The sequence below is a fragment of the Chiloscyllium punctatum genome, chromosome X (assembly GCF_047496795.1).
Source record: "Chiloscyllium punctatum isolate Juve2018m chromosome X, sChiPun1.3, whole genome shotgun sequence".
In the NCBI taxonomy this organism is placed as follows: Eukaryota; Metazoa; Chordata; class Chondrichthyes; order Orectolobiformes; family Hemiscylliidae; genus Chiloscyllium; species Chiloscyllium punctatum.
In genome coordinates, this window is record NC_092791.1 from 25299879 (window position 1) to 25322795 (window position 22917).

Here is a 22917-nt window from a genome sequence, read left to right on the forward strand (position 1 = left end):
TAAGAAAGGGAAAAATAAAATTAGGAATTAATTTTTAATTATGTCAGCACTCAGTTACTGGTGCGTCGTGAACATTTTGGGGATGTCAAAAAAGTTAGATGAAACTCAGTTACACTACATACTAGGCATAAGAGTAACTAAGATGAACATTTCCCCAGTTATGTGCATTTTTCCCCTTATTCCAGTCATCCTGAACAAAGTTGTCCATCTAAAAGAATGGAAAAAAAGCATACATTTAATTGGATCTTTCATGTCTTTATAACATTCTAAAGTGCTTCACAGCTAATGTAGTAGTTTGAAAGTGTCATATCTATTGTTATGCAGGAAGTGTAGCAGCCAATTTGCATACAGCAGATCCCACAAACAACAAAATACACAATCAGAAGATTGACTTTACTGATGTTAGTTTTGGGATAAATGTTGACATTGGGAAAGAACTCACCTGCTGTTCTTCCAAACATTGAGAGGGGATCTTTTAGGTCTAATCAATGGCAGATCACCACTTACTTTAACATCTCATCCAAAAGATGGCACATCAGACAGTGCAGCTCTCCCTCAGTACTGAGGTCTCAGCTTTGAATATATACTAACACTTCTCAAAGTGGAACTTGAAGCCATAACTACACTTTCCAAAATGAGAGTGTTCACAAGAGGCTCCACAAAAAAAGGTTGCTGATTGTAGCGAACAGAAGCATTTATATATTCTTGATTAATTCAGAACAACTGAAATTTCATTAACTGCAGTTAGGTTGCCAAAAGTACAAAAAGAAATTCTGTAATCCACCTTAGTTCATTTCTTTTTATGGTCTTGTATCACACAATTCCCCCACTGGAGTAGGGCAAACTGCTTTTCATAACAGTTCAGGGTGAATTGTTTACCATTCTTGCATCCTTCATAATGGGAGGATACAGCACTTTGCTCCACCAGCTGTTCAGAATGGAAGAACGCCACGTGATGAGTTTTAGGAGCAAATCCATGTTACTTCATTCTAGAGGTTGACATGTTCCATCACTGATGCAGTAGAAGGCCGATAACGTAGGCTCAAGTTTGCCTATTTTCTTCTCCTGTAATGGGACCAGCAGCTCTGGTACCATACCCATTCTCCATGTGCGAATAGGACATCTTGTCAAACTATTTGACCATGTAACCACTAAGCAATGAGCTTAATTGTTCTTCAATAAGATTTTGGCAATTAATGTGGATTTGGTTCTGCAAACATGTATTAAAAAAAAACTCTGAAGTATTCCACATCTTAATCCTTTTGAAGCCCAGATGAAGCTCTGACTCTTACCTGATTTCACTGAACAATGAATGTGGGCTTTTGACTCATAATAAACCCAGTCAAATCCAGCCTCAACTGCCAAACGGGCCAGCATGCCATACTTGGTGCGATCCCTGTCGGAAGTGGTGATATCTACTGCTCGGCCCTCATAATGCAAGGATTCCTTTGAATGATGTCCATCTTCATCCCAGCCCTCTGTTACCCGGAGCTTCACGCCTGGCCACTGGTTCATCACAGAGATTGCAAGTGAATTCACTTTATCCTTACAGCGCTGAAATTTAATAGAAATAAATATATTTGTTATTATTGGCATGGTATTCCAAAACAAAGGTGATAATGTCTGGGGCTAGTCTATCTCAGACAGATGAGTTATTTCTAAACTTGCAGTACCCAAACACAGAAATGCCAACTGGTCTGTAATTGAGATGTCACTTTGAAACTCATGGTCTGCAACTGTTTTCCTAGTTTAGCAAGCACTATCCACACCATCACTCCACCCCTACCTCAAACTTTTACCTGCATTTTTGTTACCCCTGGATGTGACCACCCTAATGCTTCCGATTTTCACTCTTGTTGAATTTGAGGCCATTCAAAACTCTCCATTCGGTATCTTAACTCTCACCAAGTTCCAGTCATCCATTAATTCCTGCTTGCTCACCGACTGTAGCTCCCAGTTACACAAGCCTTGATTTTAAAATGGAGCCTTTTGTCAAATCATGCCACAGCTTGCCCCCTCCCTATCTTTCATCATCTCCAGCCTCCAATGGTACCATTATACCTCAGACAAGTAATGGAGAAACATTTTGCCATCAGGTGGACTGAGTTAGCTGCGTGATGATTCTTAGTAAAAGTATTAAGGAATTGTCCCATTCTATTCTTTCTGCAAAATAGACCATTGAAACAATTAACATCGTCACAAACATCACACAGTCTGAAAATGAAGAGATGGGGAGGAGAGAGAAACGGGAAGTGCTCAGTGTGAAGTTATAGTTTAGCTTTCAGTCAGAATTTTGATTACAAGATTCAATTTCTGCTATTTTTTGGAATATGTCCAGCTATGATCGCAGAATTCCACCTTCCGTCACTGATTATCACAGCAGGAAGCCCATAAATATTGACATGGGCCAACAATCGTTCGAGGGATTTTTTTTTCCCTAATTTAAAACAGTACGCAAGTACCTGGTAAAACAGGAACGCATTGGTAATCAAAACACTGTACCATGCTTGCGTTGATCCCTTGAATTTCTTATCCTCAGTTGGTGTTTATTGTGTAGGGAAGGATGCAAACAGGTATTAGGTGCATATTTACATTAGGTAAATTGGAGAGTGAGTCACATTATTATCATTTCCAACAGACAAATGAAGATGACAACTGCTTAAATTTTACTAAAACAGTATTGCTTCCCTCAATGTGGATGAGGTTTATGCCTCTCTCAGTTTTCTCCCCTCAAGATGCCAACTCATATCACTAATGCCTTACTCAGAGTCAAAAAGGATGACTGAATCTGAGAAAACTATGCAACTGAAAACCAGGGAGGGGTTTACCAAATCCAGTTGTGTATCTGTCCAATATTCACTCATGCCTGCAAAAGCCACTGTGCAATGACCAGGAAGAATTTGTTTCTACTGCACTTCTCAACCAGGAGGTAGAGGTGGTTAAGTTTTGTACATTAATTGCTCCCGCAGCAGAGGTTAGCTAACAAAGCATAGACTGGATATTGAAGGTGCTTCTTCCCGTCCAAAGGGAAATCAAGACTTTTTTTGGTAGAGACTGTAGAAACGCAAGACTGTAGAAACCCAACAAGTTTTCATTCCAATATTACACCACATATAGAATCATACATTTCAAGAATGAACAAAGTTTCATCTTCTTTACAGTGTGATAACAGGCCATTTGGCCCATCAAGTCTGCAACGACCCTCTGAAGAGCATCCCACCCAGACCCAGCCCCTACCCTATCCCTCTAACCCCACATTCACCTAAGCTAATCTACTTAGCCTGTACATCCCTAAACACTATGATAAAATTATTATGGCCAATCCGCCTAACCAGCTCATCTTTGGTCTGTGGCAGGAAACCTGCATAGACACACGGAGAATATGCAAACTCTACACAGACACAGTCACCCAAGGCTGGAATCAAACTTGGAATCTGGAGCTGTGAGGTATCAGTGCTCACTACTGAGCCACTGCCAACCAAAGACATTGAAATTTCTTTCTGCTCATTCATACTTGTCAAGTTCAATTCTGATCTCCCTGCTATAGGAAAGATGTTGTTAAACTTGAAAAGGTTCAGAAAAGATTTACAATAATATTGTCTGGGTTGGAGGGTTTGAGCTATAGGGAGAGGCTGAATAAGCTGGGGCTATTTTCCTTGGAGCATCAGACGTTGAGGGGTGACCTTACACAGGTTTATAAAATCACAAGGGGCATGGATAGAGCAAATAGACAAGATCTTTTCCCTGGGGTAGGGGAGTCCAGAACTAGAGGGCATAGGTTTAGGGTGAGAGGGGAGAGATATAAAATGAACCTAAGGGGCAACTTTTTCACGGAGGGTGGTGCATGTATGGAATGAGCTGCCAGAGGAGTTGGACCAAAAAAGGTCTGCTTCCATGCTGTACAGCTCCATGGCTCTATAAGTGGAAAAAACCTGATAGAAACTTTAATACATAAGGAAGTGAGGGTTTGCATTTAGACAGCACCTTATCACACCTCAAACCACTCACAGTAATTCCAAAATGCCATTGTAATAGCAAATGCAGCAGCCAATTTGCGCATAACAAGATTTCATAAACATCAATTAAATAGACAATTAGTCTGCTTTTGACTGAAAAAAAAAAGTCCTGGCCTGGACACAAGGAAAATTGCTCCTTTTAAAGTATTTGACATTCACATAAACAGGTAGGCAATGTTTTTTTTAAAATTTAATCCAAGGAATGGTTCCTCAGACAATCCGGCATCTCCTCATCGCTATCCCAGATTTATGTGAAATACTCAAGTGGTGAACAATCCTCTAATTTAAGGCTGTTGCTGCCAATTAAGCCAAGCTGGAAAAAGGCAACTACCCAAGATTGAATTCAGGCCTGAACTAGCAAGTAAAACTTCCACAAGTCCAATGCACACATCAGTCTAGAAATAAAATATTAAAACTCATATTCCTGAAGTATTTTATTTCAAAGCCAAGTTTCATTAACAGTTATCCCTGTCCAAATGAGGATTGTACTCTACTTGATCTCCGTGTCAATTGGATAATACACTGGGTGCATTACTGTGTTATATTATAATTATAATCCATCATCAGATTTCATACACCAATTGAGTTTCTAGTGAATACTCTTTGTTGAGCTTGTTATATTTTATAACAAGCCCACCCAATGTCACAATTCTTCGGTTGGAAGCACATAAACTAGTCACGATGAAACGGAACTTAATATGGAAACCAGTCACACCCACACGCAGGTGTGCAAGTTTGAAAAGGTACAACCCAGAACTGCAAATTCATGGGGTTAAAATGGCAGCACGCCAGCCAAGCCTGACATTGCTAGTTCAAAATAATCTGAATTTTGGAAAAAAAATGCTAGGACGAAACCTCAAGGGCTATGCATACTCTGAGTTCCAGAATAAAGAAAATGAATCCCCTTGCTTGTATCCTGCAAGCATGCAGTACACAGATAAAAGAGATAGAACAGATACGCAGCTGACCTATCATACAAAAGATTTTCAATATATAATTAACTATAAATTCACAATTCCGTTTAGTCATTCTCCCAAACTGAAGGTGGTGGTATGGAGGCCTAGATCTGAGCAAAGTCTTCATCCATTATTCTAGACAAAGTATCATCAGGTTATTTGACTTGGTTTTGTGCCAAATCCAAATCTCTCCTTGCCCAATACTCACTTGGATACATATCCCAGCAGGAACCAGGATTTATTTCTGGCACCATAACATACTCCCTGGCCCACGGTTGTAGAGATTAATTGTAGTTGCCCTGAAAGCTGTTTGATTGACTCCATACAGTCCAGTCATGAGACATGGGACTTTCCTGGTATGTAGATTCAATACCACAATGAGCAGTGGATTTACCAACAGGCAAAAGTTCATTATCTCCCCATAGTTCCACAGGCACCTCCCAGTTCCTCCGGCTCAGGTGGATGTTGTTCATATGAGCTTGGACAGGGAGTGTCAACAGACTTTGACCTTAGGGGGCATTAGAACAGAATCTGACTCACTCAGGGAAAAACATTGCTGTGCTTGCTAACTTTAGCACTAAGTTTTAAATGTTTTTAATCAACCCGGTTCCTCCCTGCTTGAAAAATAGTTTTTAAAAAAAAATTATTGAAAGACAGGGAGGAATAAGGGTCATTTTTGATTGGCAAAGACTATAAAAAGTTATGAATTTGGACATCATTCTACAGCTGCAGGGTGAAATTGAAAAGTGATATTTACTTCACGTCAGACATGGTTTCAGAGAACTTAATAAAGAACATCAAATGGAAATATCAACACAGCAGTGGCAGAATTGAGCAGTGCAGTTTCCTGCCTGAGAACGTAAGTGTGTCAGCCAGAACACAAGAAAGGGTGCAGACGAGATGTACAACTCAGCAGTGATTCTTTTTCATCAAGTGGAGCACATAAATGGTCATCTACCCAGTCTTGGTCAAGCTCATTGACCAAAGAGGACCACCTAGTCTGTGAAAACATGAAGGAAGAATGCACCGCCACTGGTAATTTCATAAGACACCTCCTACATCACAAGCCCTGTCACCTACTTTGGCTCTTCACAGCTTTTGTTTTATTTTGCGCATAGTAAAATAATGAGTCTGCAACACACTGAACGTAAAAACATTTTATTCAAGTGGTATAGTACCGATGTATTTGCCACATGTGTCACATTCCCTGTGGGTTGTCAGTGAGCCATATGCCATTCAGAGAATATTATTGGTGAGTGGCTGTGTACCCATCTAGTGAGCCGAGAGGGTTTCAGAAAGTTCATGACTTGTAACTGTTACTAACTCTGCATCAGTGCCAAGTCACCATAGTCACTGTCAGAGGTAGCACCAATCGTTACACAATAGCACACAACTGCCACTGACATGAGCTCCAACCAGTTGTTCTTGTGCTACTCCACAAATATCACTGGTACTGCTTCTCATGATGCCTACTGATCTGTAGGAGTATAGCACACTGAGCATCTATGAACTTCGTAGAACCTATGTAGAATAAAGCCTCTGGAGCAAGAATAGGCGTATTCATAATTGGATGTCAACTCTGCAGGCACCACTGCCACTGCCATTAACCATGTCAAATTGCAGTCTATAAATGTGCTCCATGATGTCACTTACATGGGATACACAAGTATTTAGCTGTTCCATACAACCCAAACCACCTTTCACTGGTATGTGTAAGGAGGCAGATTAGTCCACATTGCAGTGTTGTACTGTTTGACATGAGGTCCACAACTGGTCTGCATTTCATGCAACCCCATAGGGGCACAAAATATGCTGAAGCTGCACCCTAACAGGTGGCTTCCCATATCCATATATCTACTCTTCACCAGTGCTTTTTTTCTTGCTGACCAGTAGAATTTGTCTACCTCTCCCATTGGTAGGTACATTTGTGCTGATATCCAGTTTAACTGGGAGTGATGACAGTGCTTATGCTTGTAGTGTTCTTCTGGTGCAGTTGATAATCCATACGCTCTGTGGACAGAGCTAATTGCACATTAGGAGTACTTCAGCACACATCCAGTTGTGTCCTATTTTGCCATTGCATGCACTATTATGCGCTTGTGCAGAATTAGTGCTAATGGACATGTTGATGTAACACACCGTGCAATCATAGAATATATGAGTAATATAGTACATACCAGCAGTTCTGCGCTCCCCTCCAATCTCCACTGTCCCAACTCTCCCTCCCGAATAAATCAACCATAGCTTCCTCATATGGAGTGAGTTCCTGAATGTCTGGGAGGGGGTCCATCACTTGTTCCATTTCATGCCCTTCGGGGAAATGCCAGTTTTGCCTTTAAAACAAAAGAGGGGATTGAGTCAGGATACTTTGGCCTGTGGAGGTTCTTCCTGCAATACATTCTCTCCCCTTTCCCCAACATGGCATGTTTAATGCAATTTACATAATACTACAATTTTGGTTCAGAAGCATTATTTGCTGCATCTTGCTAACATTCATCTGAGCCTGTACAGTTTGCTTTTAACTTTAACTACACTCTCCTTCAGTTCCATATATGTTCATATGTTCATTCCATATATCCATATATGCACTGCTTTTACAGTAATATTGAATCCTTACCTTTGTACTTTTCTTTTAAACGGGCATCTTCTTCTAGACCTTCAGCTAGGTCTTCAGTTGTTGAGAGAGCATTCACTTTGGCAGTGATAATATTGCGAACACTTGGCGCCTTCTTTGCATGTTTAGGAGCTGGCCTCTCCCATCAGTACAGAATTGCAACTTTCCATGAATGAGTTTACCAGCACTTGTGGAGACTCGTTGTTAAATTGATTTTGTCCCTGTTGGCGTCAGACATTTAATGAAAAATTGCGCACTGCAAAGCTATGTATTCATTGCTGCTAATGGAACGGCACTTTCAGAAATTGCATATGAAAACTGCACATTTCCACAATTACTTGAAAGCAAAGTCTAGTTTGTTATAAAAAGAAATATCAAGCACAATATCGGATTAGATTAGATTACTTACAGTGTAGAAACAGGCCCTTTGGCCCAACAAGTCCAACACCGACCCTCAGAAGAGCAACCCACCCAGCCCCATTCCCCTATATTTAACCCCTTCACCTAACACTACAGGCAATTTAGCATGGCCAATTCACCTAACCTGCACATTTTTGGACTGTGGGAGGAAACCAGAGCACCCAGACACAGGAAGAATGTGCAAACTCCACACAGATAGTTGCCAGAGGTAGGAATTGAAGCCGGGTCTCCAGCGCTATGAGGCAGCAGTGCTAACCACTGTGCTACCATGTGTACTTTCTATGAGAACAAAGAGAAGTTGGAACATCTGATGATAACCACCTTGAGCCGGAGGCATTATAGTAAGTTGAAGATTTCCGAATACTTCAACTAACTCAAGCCAGGAGCTTTCCTATACTTCAGTTGGACACAGGAGAGTGCACTGAACTGGGCCAATGGTGTGTTTTTTTTAAGGATTATTCCTCTCCCTCTCCCTCCTTTGTCAGGTATTTCCACACCACATATCAATTTTCCAATCAACAGGACAGACAAAATGCTTTTGTCTTTCTCTAGTGCTATTCTCCAGAATGAGTCCTGAATCTTAAACAAGTGCAGTCCTAGGCGACTTCACCCTTTTAAAGGCACAATCATCCACCCTTCCAAATTATTTGAGAGCATTTTTACATTGCCTGAGCGCCTCTATTGTTCCTTATCACTGCATACAGGGGATTTAAGATTAAAACATTACAGACTTAAGCTTTGCAGTTAATTAACCTCAATTATCTGTCCAGTGTGCTCAATTATTCTCAACTAGTTACAAAAGTGTTATTAATTTCTGATAGTTTGAAATAAGTTTTTTTTCACCCTTCACTTTCAGCTTTGGAATTATTTTTCCTTTGTGCAACAGCATACAGTTTCAATAAAGTGCATCCTTAACTAAGATTAATTAAAATTACAAATGAAAAGTTTTAATTTTATTTCTTTTTGATCACAAAGTTAGCTGTGTCTAAAACATTTGTATTAATTTGTTTGTTTCATAAGATTCAATACAAACTTGTTGCTGAGCTGGCAATGCATTTAAAGTCATTATTCAGAGAGTGAGGAATGACAATCACGGAAAATTATTTTGAGGGTTATTGGATTATAGACTGGTTGCAGGAGGGACCCCTGTACCATTAAAAAACCATGTTTGAAGAGAGATGATGCAAGGCTGGGGAAAATGGTGGGGCAGTGAAATTAGTTCAATTATTTGAGAAAGGGATGGCACAGGCATGGTGGGTTGAATGGCTTCCTTCTGTATTGTAAATCTCCATCATTTGGTATGGTCCAGAAAAGCTTCCAACATTCTGTTCCCTTTCATGATTTCCTCCCATTCACCTTCGCTTAGGAGGAATCATCCATGCTGGGGAATGGTTCCATGGTACCTAGTCCCTTTCCAGTACCTTCCTTAAGTTGCCATTTTGTATGTTTAATCTTAAACCCTGGTTGAATATGGAACTATGGTTCACATTACAAATTAGTTTAATCCTGTCCTTACAGGGAGGCATTTTTGGGAGTATTGGCAATCAGGAGTTGACTGATTTCCTGCTCCAACCCTTTCAAAGTTCAGGAACTGTTTCCCAGAGTTGTTATATTCTCTGTTTTCTTCTCACTTTCTGAAGGCACTGACTCTCATTGGAATACTGTTCTCAGGCTACTGGCCATTCAATCAGAAACAGGAGTCATTGAGCCTTCCAGAGACAGAGAGCTACCTGGCTGACCTTGTTACAATCACTACATCCCTCCCCCTGTAAGTCCAGGGATGTAGGCCTGTGTTCTTTGTCTTATATCCTCTCCTGGGGTGTTTTTGTACCAGGTCCAGCTCATCCAATTCAGCCTTGGATATGGGCAGTGTGTACTAGACCATAGTCCACCTCTTGTGCTCAGAGCATCTCGGAAGAAATTCATCCTCTTCTTCAAGTAGTAAAGGCATCGAGGCTGCAATATCTGCCGTATCCATCTCAGACTCCAAGATTTCTTTGAGCTAGACAGAGAGGGAGAACTCATGGGTTCTGACAGCCTTTCCAGTTGTTCTGAGGAGCCAGATATGTTTTGCTCCTGCCACGTTTGCAATTTTGAAAGTTTCATGCGGTCCATGTGCTTTTTCTGGATAGCCTCATCTACCTGAACTTTGTGTCATGGGACCTGACCTCGCATCGACCACACCTCTTCTCCATGCTGGGCTATTTCCATGGTCTTGACACCAAACTTTGTTCCCTGAAGTAAACTGTCTCTCTTACGTAGAGGAGTCTTGTGTCCAGCATTGACATTCCTGATGCCATTTCACCCTCCCCCCAATTTTGTTTGGGACAATCACTCTTGCTCCTCAATAAAAATGTAATCCTCAAGGGTGATCTGGTCTCACCAGGTCCAGAAAGGTTCCAATTCTGGATGTGATGGCCCTTTGGTTTCCTCCATTACCACCAGCTGTTTTAGTTTTGCCAGGACCAGATCTTTTTGTGTTCATAGTCTGATATTGTCAGTGATGACTGAAAGGGTGTCTAGAAAGTTTAAAACCAGCATGAACTCTTGCACTGGCAGTGACACCAGTGAAATATCTGCCAATGGGAGGCACCTCAAGGCATCCACATTTGCGACTTGGCCTCCCTAGTGGTGTTCAAACTTGTAATTGTAGGCACAGAGAATGAGATTCCACTGCTGGATTCAACCTGAAGCTATGGGCAGTATGGCCCTGTCCTCTGAGTAGCTCTGGCAGGAGTTTGTGGACTGTTACAAAATTATATTTATAAGGGCATTGGTGGAACTTTCACACCAAAGATGACCGTCAAACCTTACTTCTCCAGCTGGGCATATTTATGCTCTATATGAGCCAAAGTCCAGGAACCATAAGCTATTGGGCATGCTGCTCCATTGAGCCATCTGTAAACCAACACTACCCCAATACCGTACATGGAAGCATTGCATATCAGAACCAGACTTTGACTAGGATCATAGCATGCCAATATCTTAGACAACTTCCTGAAAGACTATGTATTATCTAAAAGACCATTTCAAAGGCTGCCCCTTTTTCAATAGTAGATGTAAGGTTGCCCAGATAGAGGTCAGGTTAAATATAATGAACATTCTATAATAATTCACCAATCCAAGGAAAGATTGGAGTTGCGGTACAGCCGTGGGAGCCAGGGCACCTTTGATCACCCTCACTTTATCTTCCAATGGGTGTAACCCAGTCTTGTTGACTCTGTAGACCAAGTTGGTATTTTGGGCTGCTTGGAATACACATTTTTCCCATCTAAGTTATATGCCTGCCTTGGAGAAACATTGATGTCTAAGTTCTAAGTGCTGTTTAGAGGTTTTTCCCTGTTATTAACACATCCAGATAAAATGACAACCTGAGCCAGAGGTAGACCTTGAAAAATGTTCTTATGGTCCACTGAAAGATGGAGGAGGCTGATGATGCCCCAAATGGCAGTCTCATGTTGTTACAAGCCTTATGGGCATTAATTTGGCATACTTAGAGAATCCTCACCTAACCACAATTGCAGGTACACATTGTTCATGTCCAGCTTCATGAAGGACCCCCCCCCCAAACCCCACACCAGCTTTGTATACAAATCCTGATCTAGCTACAAGAAGCAGTTTGTTTAAAATCTCCAAAGGCAAACTGATCTGTCAGGCTTCACCATCAGTACAACTGGTGCTGCCCATTCCACAAACTAGATTGGTTTGATGATTTCTTCACTTTCCAGCCTCCTGATTTCTGCCTTTACTTTTGCATGCAAGGGAAACAGCACTGGATCGGTCTTGCAGAATCGTGGAATTGCTTCCTGGTCAACATGCAAGGTGGCCTTGTCTTCTTTGGTAATCTGTTGACACTTCTGAAAAACTTAGGTATTTAATTAGGACTTCACTCTGACAACCATGTTTAAATCATAAAATGTTGAGCCAATCAAGGTAAATCATCCTGAACCATTTTCACACCATCAAGCTTAAGCCTGAGCCTTTTACTCTGTGTATGTATCAAAGCTGCTTCTCATATCAGACCAGAACCAAAGTTGTATCCTTAATCTGTAAGGGTTCCCTGGTATAGGTTCTTAGTCTAGCTGAGGCCTCATGCAAACTTAAGGCTTGGAGTCCAGAGTGAATTTTATTAAAGATAGTTCTGCAATCACTGATACAGCCACACCAGGTATCAACCTCCATTAGAACTGGGTGACCATTTAACCAGATGTTTATTTTGATTGGTTCCGATTTGGATGTTGTTCAGTAACTTAACTCTTCCAAACCAGATATAGGTGGACTTTCCAGGGTGCACACTCTCCTGGACACTGGCCTATGAGTTCTCTTACTCCATTTAGGTCTAGTGGGTCTAGAGTCTTGATCAGATGGGCCAATGGGCCGAGAAATGGCAGATGGAGTTTAATTTAGATAAGTGCTGCATTTTAGAAAGGTATATCAGAGCAGGACTTATACACTTAATGGTAAGGTCCTGGGGAGTGTTATTGAAATGTTAGGCTCCTAGTAACAAAAAAGCTGCTGGTCCACAAGCTGTCAGGAGAATTACTCATTGCTTCTCACAATTTAGAGATGCCAGTGCTTCTCATCTACCCCAATGTCATTTGCCCAAAAACAACACTTCCACATACTAGGCCCAGTCTTCGACAGCAGGATCAAACAAGTTAGGCTTCCCAAATAAACAGCATAATGTCAGAAATGTTTACCTCAACTCAAAGGTGACTGTTGCGAGCAAATTTCTTTAGGAGCATATTTTTCCCTCATCACCACTGGAAAGGTTCCAGAGGCTGTTATCCTGTCACCAAGTCCCCCTTTATTTACACGTGGAGTACTTGACACTGATCCAGCTTTTTCAGACCTCCAGCTTTGAGTGAACAGAACCTCAGACACTTTTTTTTTAAAAAGCCTTTTATCAACCAGTACAAATTACAAACAGTTAACATTAACAGCAATTTACAAGGGAAAGGGGCAACAAAGCCAGACCCCCAAACCCCACTATACAAATCAGTTCACAGGGAACGGAGGACAAACCTCAAACCCCACCTTACAATCAATCAAGGAAACAGTCAATGCAATCACAAACAGTCTGAAACCAAACAGTACATGTCACAGACACCCCTGGCAACTCAGCAAACCACCTGTTTCTCACCCCCCACCTTCCAGCCACTCAAAGGCAGCCTGCCCCTAGGCCCCTTCTGGCTCTGTCCACCCTGACACACCTTCCAGCCACCTCTAGGACAGCCCATCCTGTTTCCCCACATTCCAAGACAACAGCAATCAGGACAGCCTACCCACCTTCCAACTTCCCTAACTGACCTCTCGCACTCTCCAGCCACCTCTAAGACAGCCCAGCCTAGTACCTGCCTGGGATGACAGTGCTAAGGACGACCTACCCACTGTCCAGCTCTGTCTGCTGCTACATACCATCTGGCTCTTGCCCACCCAATGCACCATTTGGCCTGTGGACTGCCCAGACACACCTTCTGGCCACTTCTAGGACAGCCCATCCCCCACCCTGGGATGATGGTGCACAGGACAGCCCACAAGCCTTCCAGATCTCAGCCTGTTCTGATGCACCTTCTGGCTCAACTGCTGACATCTTTCAGCCACGTCCAGGACAGCCCAACCAGATTACCCCTTCTCAGGATGACAGCACTCAATGGCCTACCCACCTTCCAGCTCTCGGGGCAACCAGCATCAGAGCAGCCTACCCACCCTCTGCCCCTTGGGGTGACAGCTTTTGGGATGACCTATGAGCCTCCCAACTCACAGCAAGGCCTGCCAGACCCAGGGATGGACAAGGCAGTGCAGGTGATAATCCCAACAAGCAAAAAGACAGTCAATTACCAACAAACCAAGTCCTTTCTGGTAGAGAGTCCATTACCATAAACAGTTCTCTTCAGAATGTAGAGTCCATTCCCAGGAATGGAGTCCCCTCCAGTGGAGAGAATGCATTGTTAGGGATAGAGTCCACAAGCAAAGGCAGAACCCACTCCAGCATGCAGAGTCCACTCCTGAAGGCAGCAAATACACACCCCACAGCACACAGATGTTCAGTTTCCATAGAGGCCTGGTTTATCCAGAGAGAACCAGGCCAACTCACAGGAACACAGTACATTGTGAAGGTGCAGTTAACTCAGGGGTTCAGTCCACTCCTGAACCCCAGGTCACTGTGAATGCTCACCTTCCAGCACACAGTTTTTACACAGAGACCTAGTCCACTGACAAAGGGCCAGGCCTACCCACAGGAACAGCTCATCTGGAAAGGTACATTTTGTACCAGGGGCTCAAACCAAAAAAAGTGAAAACACATACAAAGAAAGAAAGCTAGAGTGCAAGGGCTAAGCCCTGCCAAAAAAAAAATCAGCATTGTCCTTTTCTTAAAGTAAAAGAAAAAGCATAACACAGGCTGTCAGCCAGTGAACCAACAGTTCTCTAATGAGAACTGAGTTAGACCTGAAACACATTGACTGTAGATCAGGCAGTTTAGAAATCCATCCTGAATAAAAAAGGTTTAGGATCAGGTTCTCCAAAAAAAAACAAAAACAGCAGTAACACACTGACTGTGGCCCAGCCAGAGTTAGTCCCCTAAACTGTGGAGATTCAAATCTCCTGTTTTTTTTTAATTTTATTAAATTACAATAACAGTTTACAAAAAACTGTTACAGCTGTACACAAGAGACAGCAATTTTACAAGGGAGAGGAGCAGCAAAGCTATGCCCCAAACCCTACCATTCAACCATTTTACAGTGATGAGGACAAACCTCAAATCCCAGTTCCACATAGAACAAGAGTGACAGTATTGTCTAATGTACAAATGTCTATTTCATACAAAAGTGCAGACAATACAGATCCAGCAAGCCCCCACCCCTCCCACCTTCCAACCACAAAGGCAGCCTGCCCCTACCCACCTTCCAGCTCTCAGTCCACCCTATACCCCTTCCAGTTTTCAGTGCACCCTAACACTTTTTGACCACCTCTAGGACAGCCCACCCCAGTACCCACCCAGGGTGACAGCAGCCAGGACAGCCTACCCACCTTCTGGCTTCACTAGCCACCCTCAGCACCTTTCCACCACCTCTGGGGCAGCTCACCCCTGTACCTGCCCAGGGTGACAGTACGAGGACGGCTACCCCCTTCTGGCTCTCAGGCTGCCCCTACATACCATTGGGCTCTCACCCACCCCAATGCACCATCCAGCCAGTGGGCTATCCTGGCAAACCTTTTAACCACCCCTAGGGCAGCCCATCCCTTCCCTGGGACACCAGCATGCAGGGTAGCCCACAAGCTTTCTGGATCTCAGCCCACCCCTACACACCTTCTGGCTCTCAGCTGCTCTGAGCTTTCGACCACCTCCAGGACAGCCCATCCCAATTACCCCTTCTCGGGACAACAGCACTCAGAACGGCCTACCCACCATCTGGCTCTCAGGGTAACTGGCATCAGGATGGCCTACCCACCCTACAGCTTTCAGGACAGCCTACCAACCTTCAGGTTCACAGGATGGCCTACCCACCCTCCGGATCTTGGGGTGACAGCTTTCAGGACGACCCATGAGCCTCCCAGCTCATAGTAAGGCCTACCAGACCCAGGGACACACAAGACAGTACGGGTGATAGACCTAACAAACAACACAATACACAGTTAATTACCAAAAAAACACAGAGTCCTTTCTGGTACAGAGTCCAAATCTATAGAGTCTTCAAAATAGAGTCCATTTCCAGAAACAGAGTCCACTCCAGTATCCAATGTGCATCATTTGAATGAGAGTCCACTCCAAACTGCAGAGTCCATTGCTAAAAACAGAGTCCGCAACCAAGGGCAGAGTCCACTCCTGAAGGCAGCAAATGCACACCCCACAGCACACAGGTGTTCGGTCTCCATGGAGTCCTGGCCCAGCCTTGGAAAACCAGCCCCACTCACAGGAACATCGTACAGGTGCAGTTAACTCACAAGGGTTTGGTCCACTCCTGAAGGAAAGGTCTTCTCCCAAACTCCAGGATACAACAACTGCTCACCTCCCAACACACACGTGTTCAATCTTCAGAGGCCCAGTCCCAGGGCTAGGCCTCCCCACAGGAACAGCTCCTCTGGTAAAATGTATGTCTTCCACAAGGGCTCAGTCCAAACACCAGTAAAAAGTGAAGACACATACAAAAAAAACAAGAAAACTAGAGTGCAAGGGCTAAGCTCTACCACAAAATTAACATTATCCTTTTCTCAAAAAGTAAAGAGAAAAAGACTAATACACAGGCTGTAACCAGCCAGTGAAACAACAGTCCCCTAATGAGAACTGAGCTACACCTGAAACATATTATGTGCATCAGGAGTTTAACAATAAGTCCTCACTAAAGGAACGCCAGTTAACAAACTGGCTAAACAATTCAGCCAGTTCAGAAATCAGGTTTCCACCCCAGGAAAAAAGGAGCAGAAACCGATTGCAACAGTAACATACTGACTGTAGTACCAGCCAGCACAGAGTCAGTCCCCCAAACTGTAGGGATTCTAAATCTCCTGTTTATTTTTTTTTCTTTTTTTCTTTTTTTTTGGAAGATAGGAAAACACCAAGTGGCCAGATACATCTGTTTTTTTTATTTATTCTGCCAGTGACAAGCAGATCTCCTGTTTTTTTTATATTTTCTCCCCACACTACCGCCTAACTGCGGTAGTGCTTATTTTTTTCCCCAGCACCCATGAAATCTCCTGTTTATCTTTTTTGTGCAGAGGGCATAAATGGAAAAGTGGCCAGCAAACAGGAAACAGAGTGCAGTTCATAAATAGATCGTTTTCAGATTGGTAAAATGGGATAAGTGGTATGATACTTGGATTAGTGCTGGGAGCTCAACAGTTTGCAATTTATTTTTTTTCATCAAAGGGCGGGGCCAAAGTATTTTTTTTTATTTTTTTTATTTTAAATCTCCTGTTTATATCGATGAGCCAGGGCTCCCTGATTGGACCAGATTAACAGTCCCAATCAGGAAACTGAGATTCTATGAGGTCGACTTGGCTGACCTTGTTACAATCACTAGAGAAGTAAAAACGAAAAGTGCAGGAAATCCATAGGAGGTTTGTAGCATCCAAGAAACAAAGATGAAATGTTTCATTTTGTTACATCTCTTCCAAGTATCTAAAGTATTCGACTTGCAATGAACTGATTGAAGAGCAGTGATTGACGTTATTGCAAAGCTGTGTTACGCACAGAAAGATTCCACAAAAAAGTTGTGTGGTGTCAATTGAAGGAAGATGTAGTCAGGACAATCCCCCTCTTCTTTTCCAAATAATGCCATATAGCAGATTTTATGTCTTCCCCAGGAAGCAGATAAGAGTCTTGGTTTCACATCTTGTCCAAAAGATGGCATTTTCAACAATGCAGCACTCTCTCAGTACTGCACTGAAAACTCAGACTAGATTATCTGGAATGGGGATTTAAATCCACGACCTTCTGACTCAAAAGCAAGTGCAAACAACAGAGCCAAGACACTCTGTTTGCAACTGAAAGAAAGCAATAAGTTGATATTTCAGGTTGGACCTGACAACTGTCTTTCTTAAAGTGTGTGGTGAGGTATAAACTGCTTAAAATAATGTTTGAGATCAGTCTGCAAACAGACGAATCATATCTTATCAATTACCAAATTGATCGTTGAGAATAAATAAAGCAGCCCTTCAAATAAAGAATTCTTAGGCCACCAAAACATTAATTAAACTGATTGTGCATCTTTAGAATAGCTTTAATCAAACAATTCAAGAGACTAAAATTCATCAACCATTTTATACAGTTTTGAGTGTTGTGTACCCGTTTTTAACTTGACGGCAAGTCTTTTTTTTATTTAAAAAAGATATATCTATTTAAACTTCTGTGGCCTGCATTAACCACTAGAGAGTAGAGGGAGAATACATAACAATTAGTGTTAAACTGCTTTCCTGTTAACCTCTGTAAATCAATTAGGATATCAAATCTGGGATACAGACAAGGTCAAGATATTCTGTTTGATTAGCTTTGTGAGCAGAAACTAATGTTACTGCTTCCTGATACCATAAGCAGCCTGTAGTTACTCAACCTGACGAGAAAACAGAAGCTGTTTGCCTCCAGGTATCCATAATAACCCATGGTCAGTGAACCTTACTGTCTACCTTAAACTTTAGATCCACTGGGATTACAAGGTCTGCATGAAGCTTTTTCTGTTCCTTGTAATCCACAACACCTCCAGAGACTGAGACTAGCCAATGTGATGGGTTTGAGTGTTTTGGTCTGGGGCATAAACATCTGACTGTAGTTGCAGCAGAATCAAAGACCCCTCCCACCCCAGTTACATTCTCTTCCACCCTTTTCCACCGGGCAGAAGATACATAGGTTTGACAACATGTACCATCACATTTAAGAACAGCTTCTTCCCCACTGTAATCAGACTTATGAACCGACCTCTCATATGTTGATCTTTGTCTGCACCTTCTCTGGAGCTTTCACACTATATTCTGCATTCTGTTCTATTACCCTGATATATTTAGGTAAAGTAAAATTTGTCAGGTTAGCATGCAAAATAATACTTTTCACTGTATCTCAGTATATCTGACAATAATAAATCAAATGAAAATGCATTTTTAAACATTTTGATATGAATGTTTTAAGAGATGTGAGGTAAAATACTAAATGGATTGGAAAAGGTTAATGGAATAAAAAAGGTTAATTTCAAGTTAAATCACAACTGCAGGGTGCGAGGTGCTAGGTACCAACTGATTAAAGGGGAGCTCAGGATGAAATTTAGGATGTATGCCACAAAAATGAGTGAGAAGGACCTGGAAATGATTTCTGAGTAGTTAAGTTGACACAACAAACTACCTTGTTCAAGTTAGACATTGAAATAGGAGAATTGTAAGATTAAATGAAAGGATGAGGCTAATGGCACCATACTTCTTCACAAAAGTTTCAATAATCTTTAATAAAATTAAATGATCAATACTTTGCATATAGACCAGATATGATTACAACAGTCAGTAAACCAAACTAATTTAAGACACTTGAAACTTTAATTTTTAAAGATCAAAATAGACACTTTGAGTTATTTAATGTTTCAGGAAAGAGATTTTAAAAATCTCATTCTTGCAGAGCTTTTTTTAATATATCAATCTTTGAACTATTAACTTTTTTAGATTACTTACAGTGTGGAAACAGGCCCTTCGGCCCAACAAGTCCACACCGACCCGCAGAAGCGCAACCCACCCAGACCCATTGCCCTACATTTACCCCTTTACCTAACACTACGGGCAATTTAGCATGGCCAATTCACCTAATCTACACATTTTGGACTGTGGGAGGAAACCGACGCAGACACAGGGAGAACGTGCAAACTCCACACAGTCAGTCGCCCGAGGCGGGAATTGAACCCAGGTCTCTGGTGCTGTGAGGCAGCAGTGCTAACCACTGTGCCACCGTGCCGCCTAAACTATTTGAAGTTAAATTAGATTTTTCAAACTGAACAAAATTCATGCTTATTTATAATCAAATTCAACCATCAACGCTTTCAAAATATTCAATTAGCAAACTCGAAGTTCAACAATATTCAGAGAAGGGTTCATGCCCGAAACGTCGATTCTCCTGCTCCTTGGATGCTGCCTGACCTGCTGCGCTTTTCCAGCAACACATTTTCAGCTCTAAACGTCTTCGCTGTCTACTACACCTCCAATTTTGGTGTCATCAGCAAATTTACTAACTATACCTCTTATGCTCACATCCAAATCATTTATATAAATGATGAAAAGTAGTGGACCCAGCACCGATCCTTATAGCACCCCACTGGTCACAGGCCTCCAGTCTGAAAAACAACCCTCGACCACCACCCTCTGTCTTCTACCTTCGAGCCAGTTCTGTATCCAAATGGCTAGTTCTCCCTGCATTCCATGAGATCTAACCTTGCTAACCAGTCTCCCATGGGGAACCTTGTCGAACACCTTACTGAAGTCCATATAGATCACATCCACTGCTCTACCCTCATCAATCCTCTTTGTTACTTCTTCAAAAAACTCAATCAAGTTTGTGAGACATGATTTCACACGCACAAAACCATGCCAACTATCCCTAGTCAGTCCTTGCCTTTCCAAAAACATGTACATCCTGTCCCTCAGGATTCCCTCCAACAACTTGCCCACCCCTGACATCAGGCGCACTGGTCTGTAGTTGCCTGGTTTGTCCTTTCCTCCTTTCTAAAACAGTGGTACCATGTTAGCCAACCTCCAGTCTTCCAGCATCTCACCTGTGACTATCGACGATACAAATATCTCACCAAGGGGCCCAGCAATCACTTCTCCAGCTTCCCACAGAGTGCTAGGGTGCACCTGATCAGGTCCTGGGGATTTATCCACTTTTATGCGTTACAAGACATCCAGCACTTCCTCCTCTGTAATATGGACATTTTTCAAGATGTCACCATCTATTTCCCTACATTCTATATCTTCCATGTCCTTTTCCACAGTAAACACTGATGTAAAATACTCGTTTAATATTTCACCCGTCTGCTGTGGCTCCACATAAAGGCTGCCTTGCTGATCTTTGAGGGGCCCTATTCTCTCCCTAGTTACCCTTTTGTCCTTAATGTATTTGTAAAAACCCTTTGAATTCTCCTTAACCCTATTTGCCAAAGCTATCTCATGTCCCTTTTTGCCCTCCTGATTTCCCTCTTAAGTATACTCTTACTGCCTTTATACTCTTCTAAGGATTCACTCGATCTATCCTGTCTATACCTTACATATGCTTCCTTCTTTTCCTTAACCAAACCCTCAATATCTCTAGTCATCCAGCATTCCCTACACCTACCAGCCTTTCCTTTCAACCTAACAGGAACACACTGTGTCTGGATTCTTGTTTTCTCATTTCTGAAGGCTTCCCATTTTCCAGCCGTTCCTTTACCTGCGAACACATGCCCCCAATCAACTTTTGAAAGTTTTTGCCTAATACCGTCAAAATTAGCCTTCCACCAATTTAGAACTTCAACTTTTAGATCTGGTCTATCTTTTTCCATCACTGATAGAATTACGATCCCTGTCCCCAAATTGTTCCCCCACTGACACCTCAGTCACCTGCCCTGCCTTATTTCCCAAGAGTAGGTCAAGTTTTGCACCTTCTCTAGTAGGTATATCCACATACTGAATCAGAAAATTGTCTTGTACGCACTTAACAAATTCCTCTCCATCTAAACCTTTAACACTATGGCAGTCCCAGTCTACATTTGGTCAGTTAAAATCCCCTACCATAACCACCCTATTATTATTTCGGATAACTGAAATCTCCTTACAAATTTGTTTCTCAATTTCCCTCTGACTATTAGGGGGTCTATAATGCAATCCCAATAAGGTGATCATCCCTTTCTTATTTCTCAGTTCCACCCAACTAACTTCCCTGGATGTATTCCAAGGAATATCCTCCCTTAGTACAGCTGTAACACTATCTCTTACCAAAAACGCTAACTGCCCTCCTTTCTTGCCTCCTTTTCTATCCTTCCTGTAGCATTTGTATCCTGGAACATTAAGTTGCCAGTCCTGTCCATCCATCCCTGAGCCGTGTTTCTGTAATTGCTATGATATCCCAGTCCCATGTTCCTAACCATGCCCTGAGTTCATCTGCCTTCCCTGTTCAGCCTCTTGCATTGAAATAAATGCAGTTTATTAAATCAGTCCTACCTTGTTCTCTGCTTTGTTCCTTCCTGCCCTGACTGTTTCACTTGCTCCCTTTCCCAACTGTACCAGTCTCCGATTGATCTCTTTCCTCACTATCTCCCTCGCTCTCACCACACCCTCCCCCCCCCACCTTAGTGGTTTAGTTCCTCCCGAGCAACTCAAGCAAATCTCCCTGCCAGTATATCAGTCCCCTTTCAATTCAGGTGTAATCCGTCCTTCTTGTACAGGTCATTTCTACCCCAGAAGACATTCCAATGATCCAAAAATGTGAATCCTTCTCCCATGCACCAGCTCCTCAGGCACATATTCATCTGCTCTATCCTCCTATTCCTACCCTCACTAGCTCGAAGCACCGAGAGCAATCCAGATATTACTACCCTCGAGGACCACCTTTTAAAATTCCTGCCTAACTTTCTATGTTCTCCCTTCATAGTCTCATCCTTTCCCTTCCTATGTCATTGGTTCCAATGTGTCCAATGACCTCCTACTGGTCCCTCTCCCCTTTGAGAACTTTCTGCACCCTCTCTGAGACATTTTTGATCCTGGCACCAGGGAGGCAACACACCATTCTGTTTTTTGCTGCTGGCTACAGAAACATCTGACTCAAGACTCCCATAACACAATCGATCGCTTGGAACCTGACGTACCTCTCATTACATTGGAGCCTTGATACCAGAAACTTGGCTACATTCCCCTGAGAATCCATCACCCCCTACACTTTCCAAAACAGCATACTTGTTTGAAATGGGGATAGCCACTAAAGACTCCTGCACTACCTGCCTATCTCTCTTACCTTTCCTGGAGTTAACTCATCTATGTGACTGTATCTGTAGCTTTTCCCCCTTCCTATAACTGCCATCCATCACACCCCCTTGCTCTTGTAAATTCCTCATTGCCTCTAACTGTTGCTCCAACCAATTCATGCAATCTGATAGGATTCACAACCAATGGCATTTATGTTCAATTCCAAAATCTCTCAAGATTTTCATATTTTCTTACATAGCAAGACTTCAGTTTCAAATCTTGAGGAACCTTGGACATGTGCTAGATTGATTAAAACCTGTGATTTAATCCAGCCCATACTAGAAAAACAACACCCTGAGGATAGCATTCACGGTGAATTTTCAGGATGTGTTTTAGTGAATGCATGAAAGAACCTATTCCTTCCCTCCTTTGCACTCACCATACCATGAATGTTTAATAAAGTGTTAGTGGAGGCAGGGAGGAGGAACATCAAGGGGTAATCTCA

At 42.4% G+C, this 22917-nt stretch overlaps 1 protein-coding gene across 1 annotated transcript in view; it reads right to left on the reverse strand.

The window, feature by feature from the left end:
- Nucleotides 1-22917, reverse strand: part of LOC140471237 (sonic hedgehog protein-like) — a 102532-nt gene that overhangs the window by 24967 nt on the left and 54648 nt on the right. Inside the window, exon 2 of the mRNA XM_072567192.1 lies at nt 1293-1554. Within this exon, the coding sequence (XP_072423293.1) occupies nt 1293-1554 (262 nt within the window). The remainder of the gene's footprint in view (nt 1-1292; nt 1555-22917) is intronic.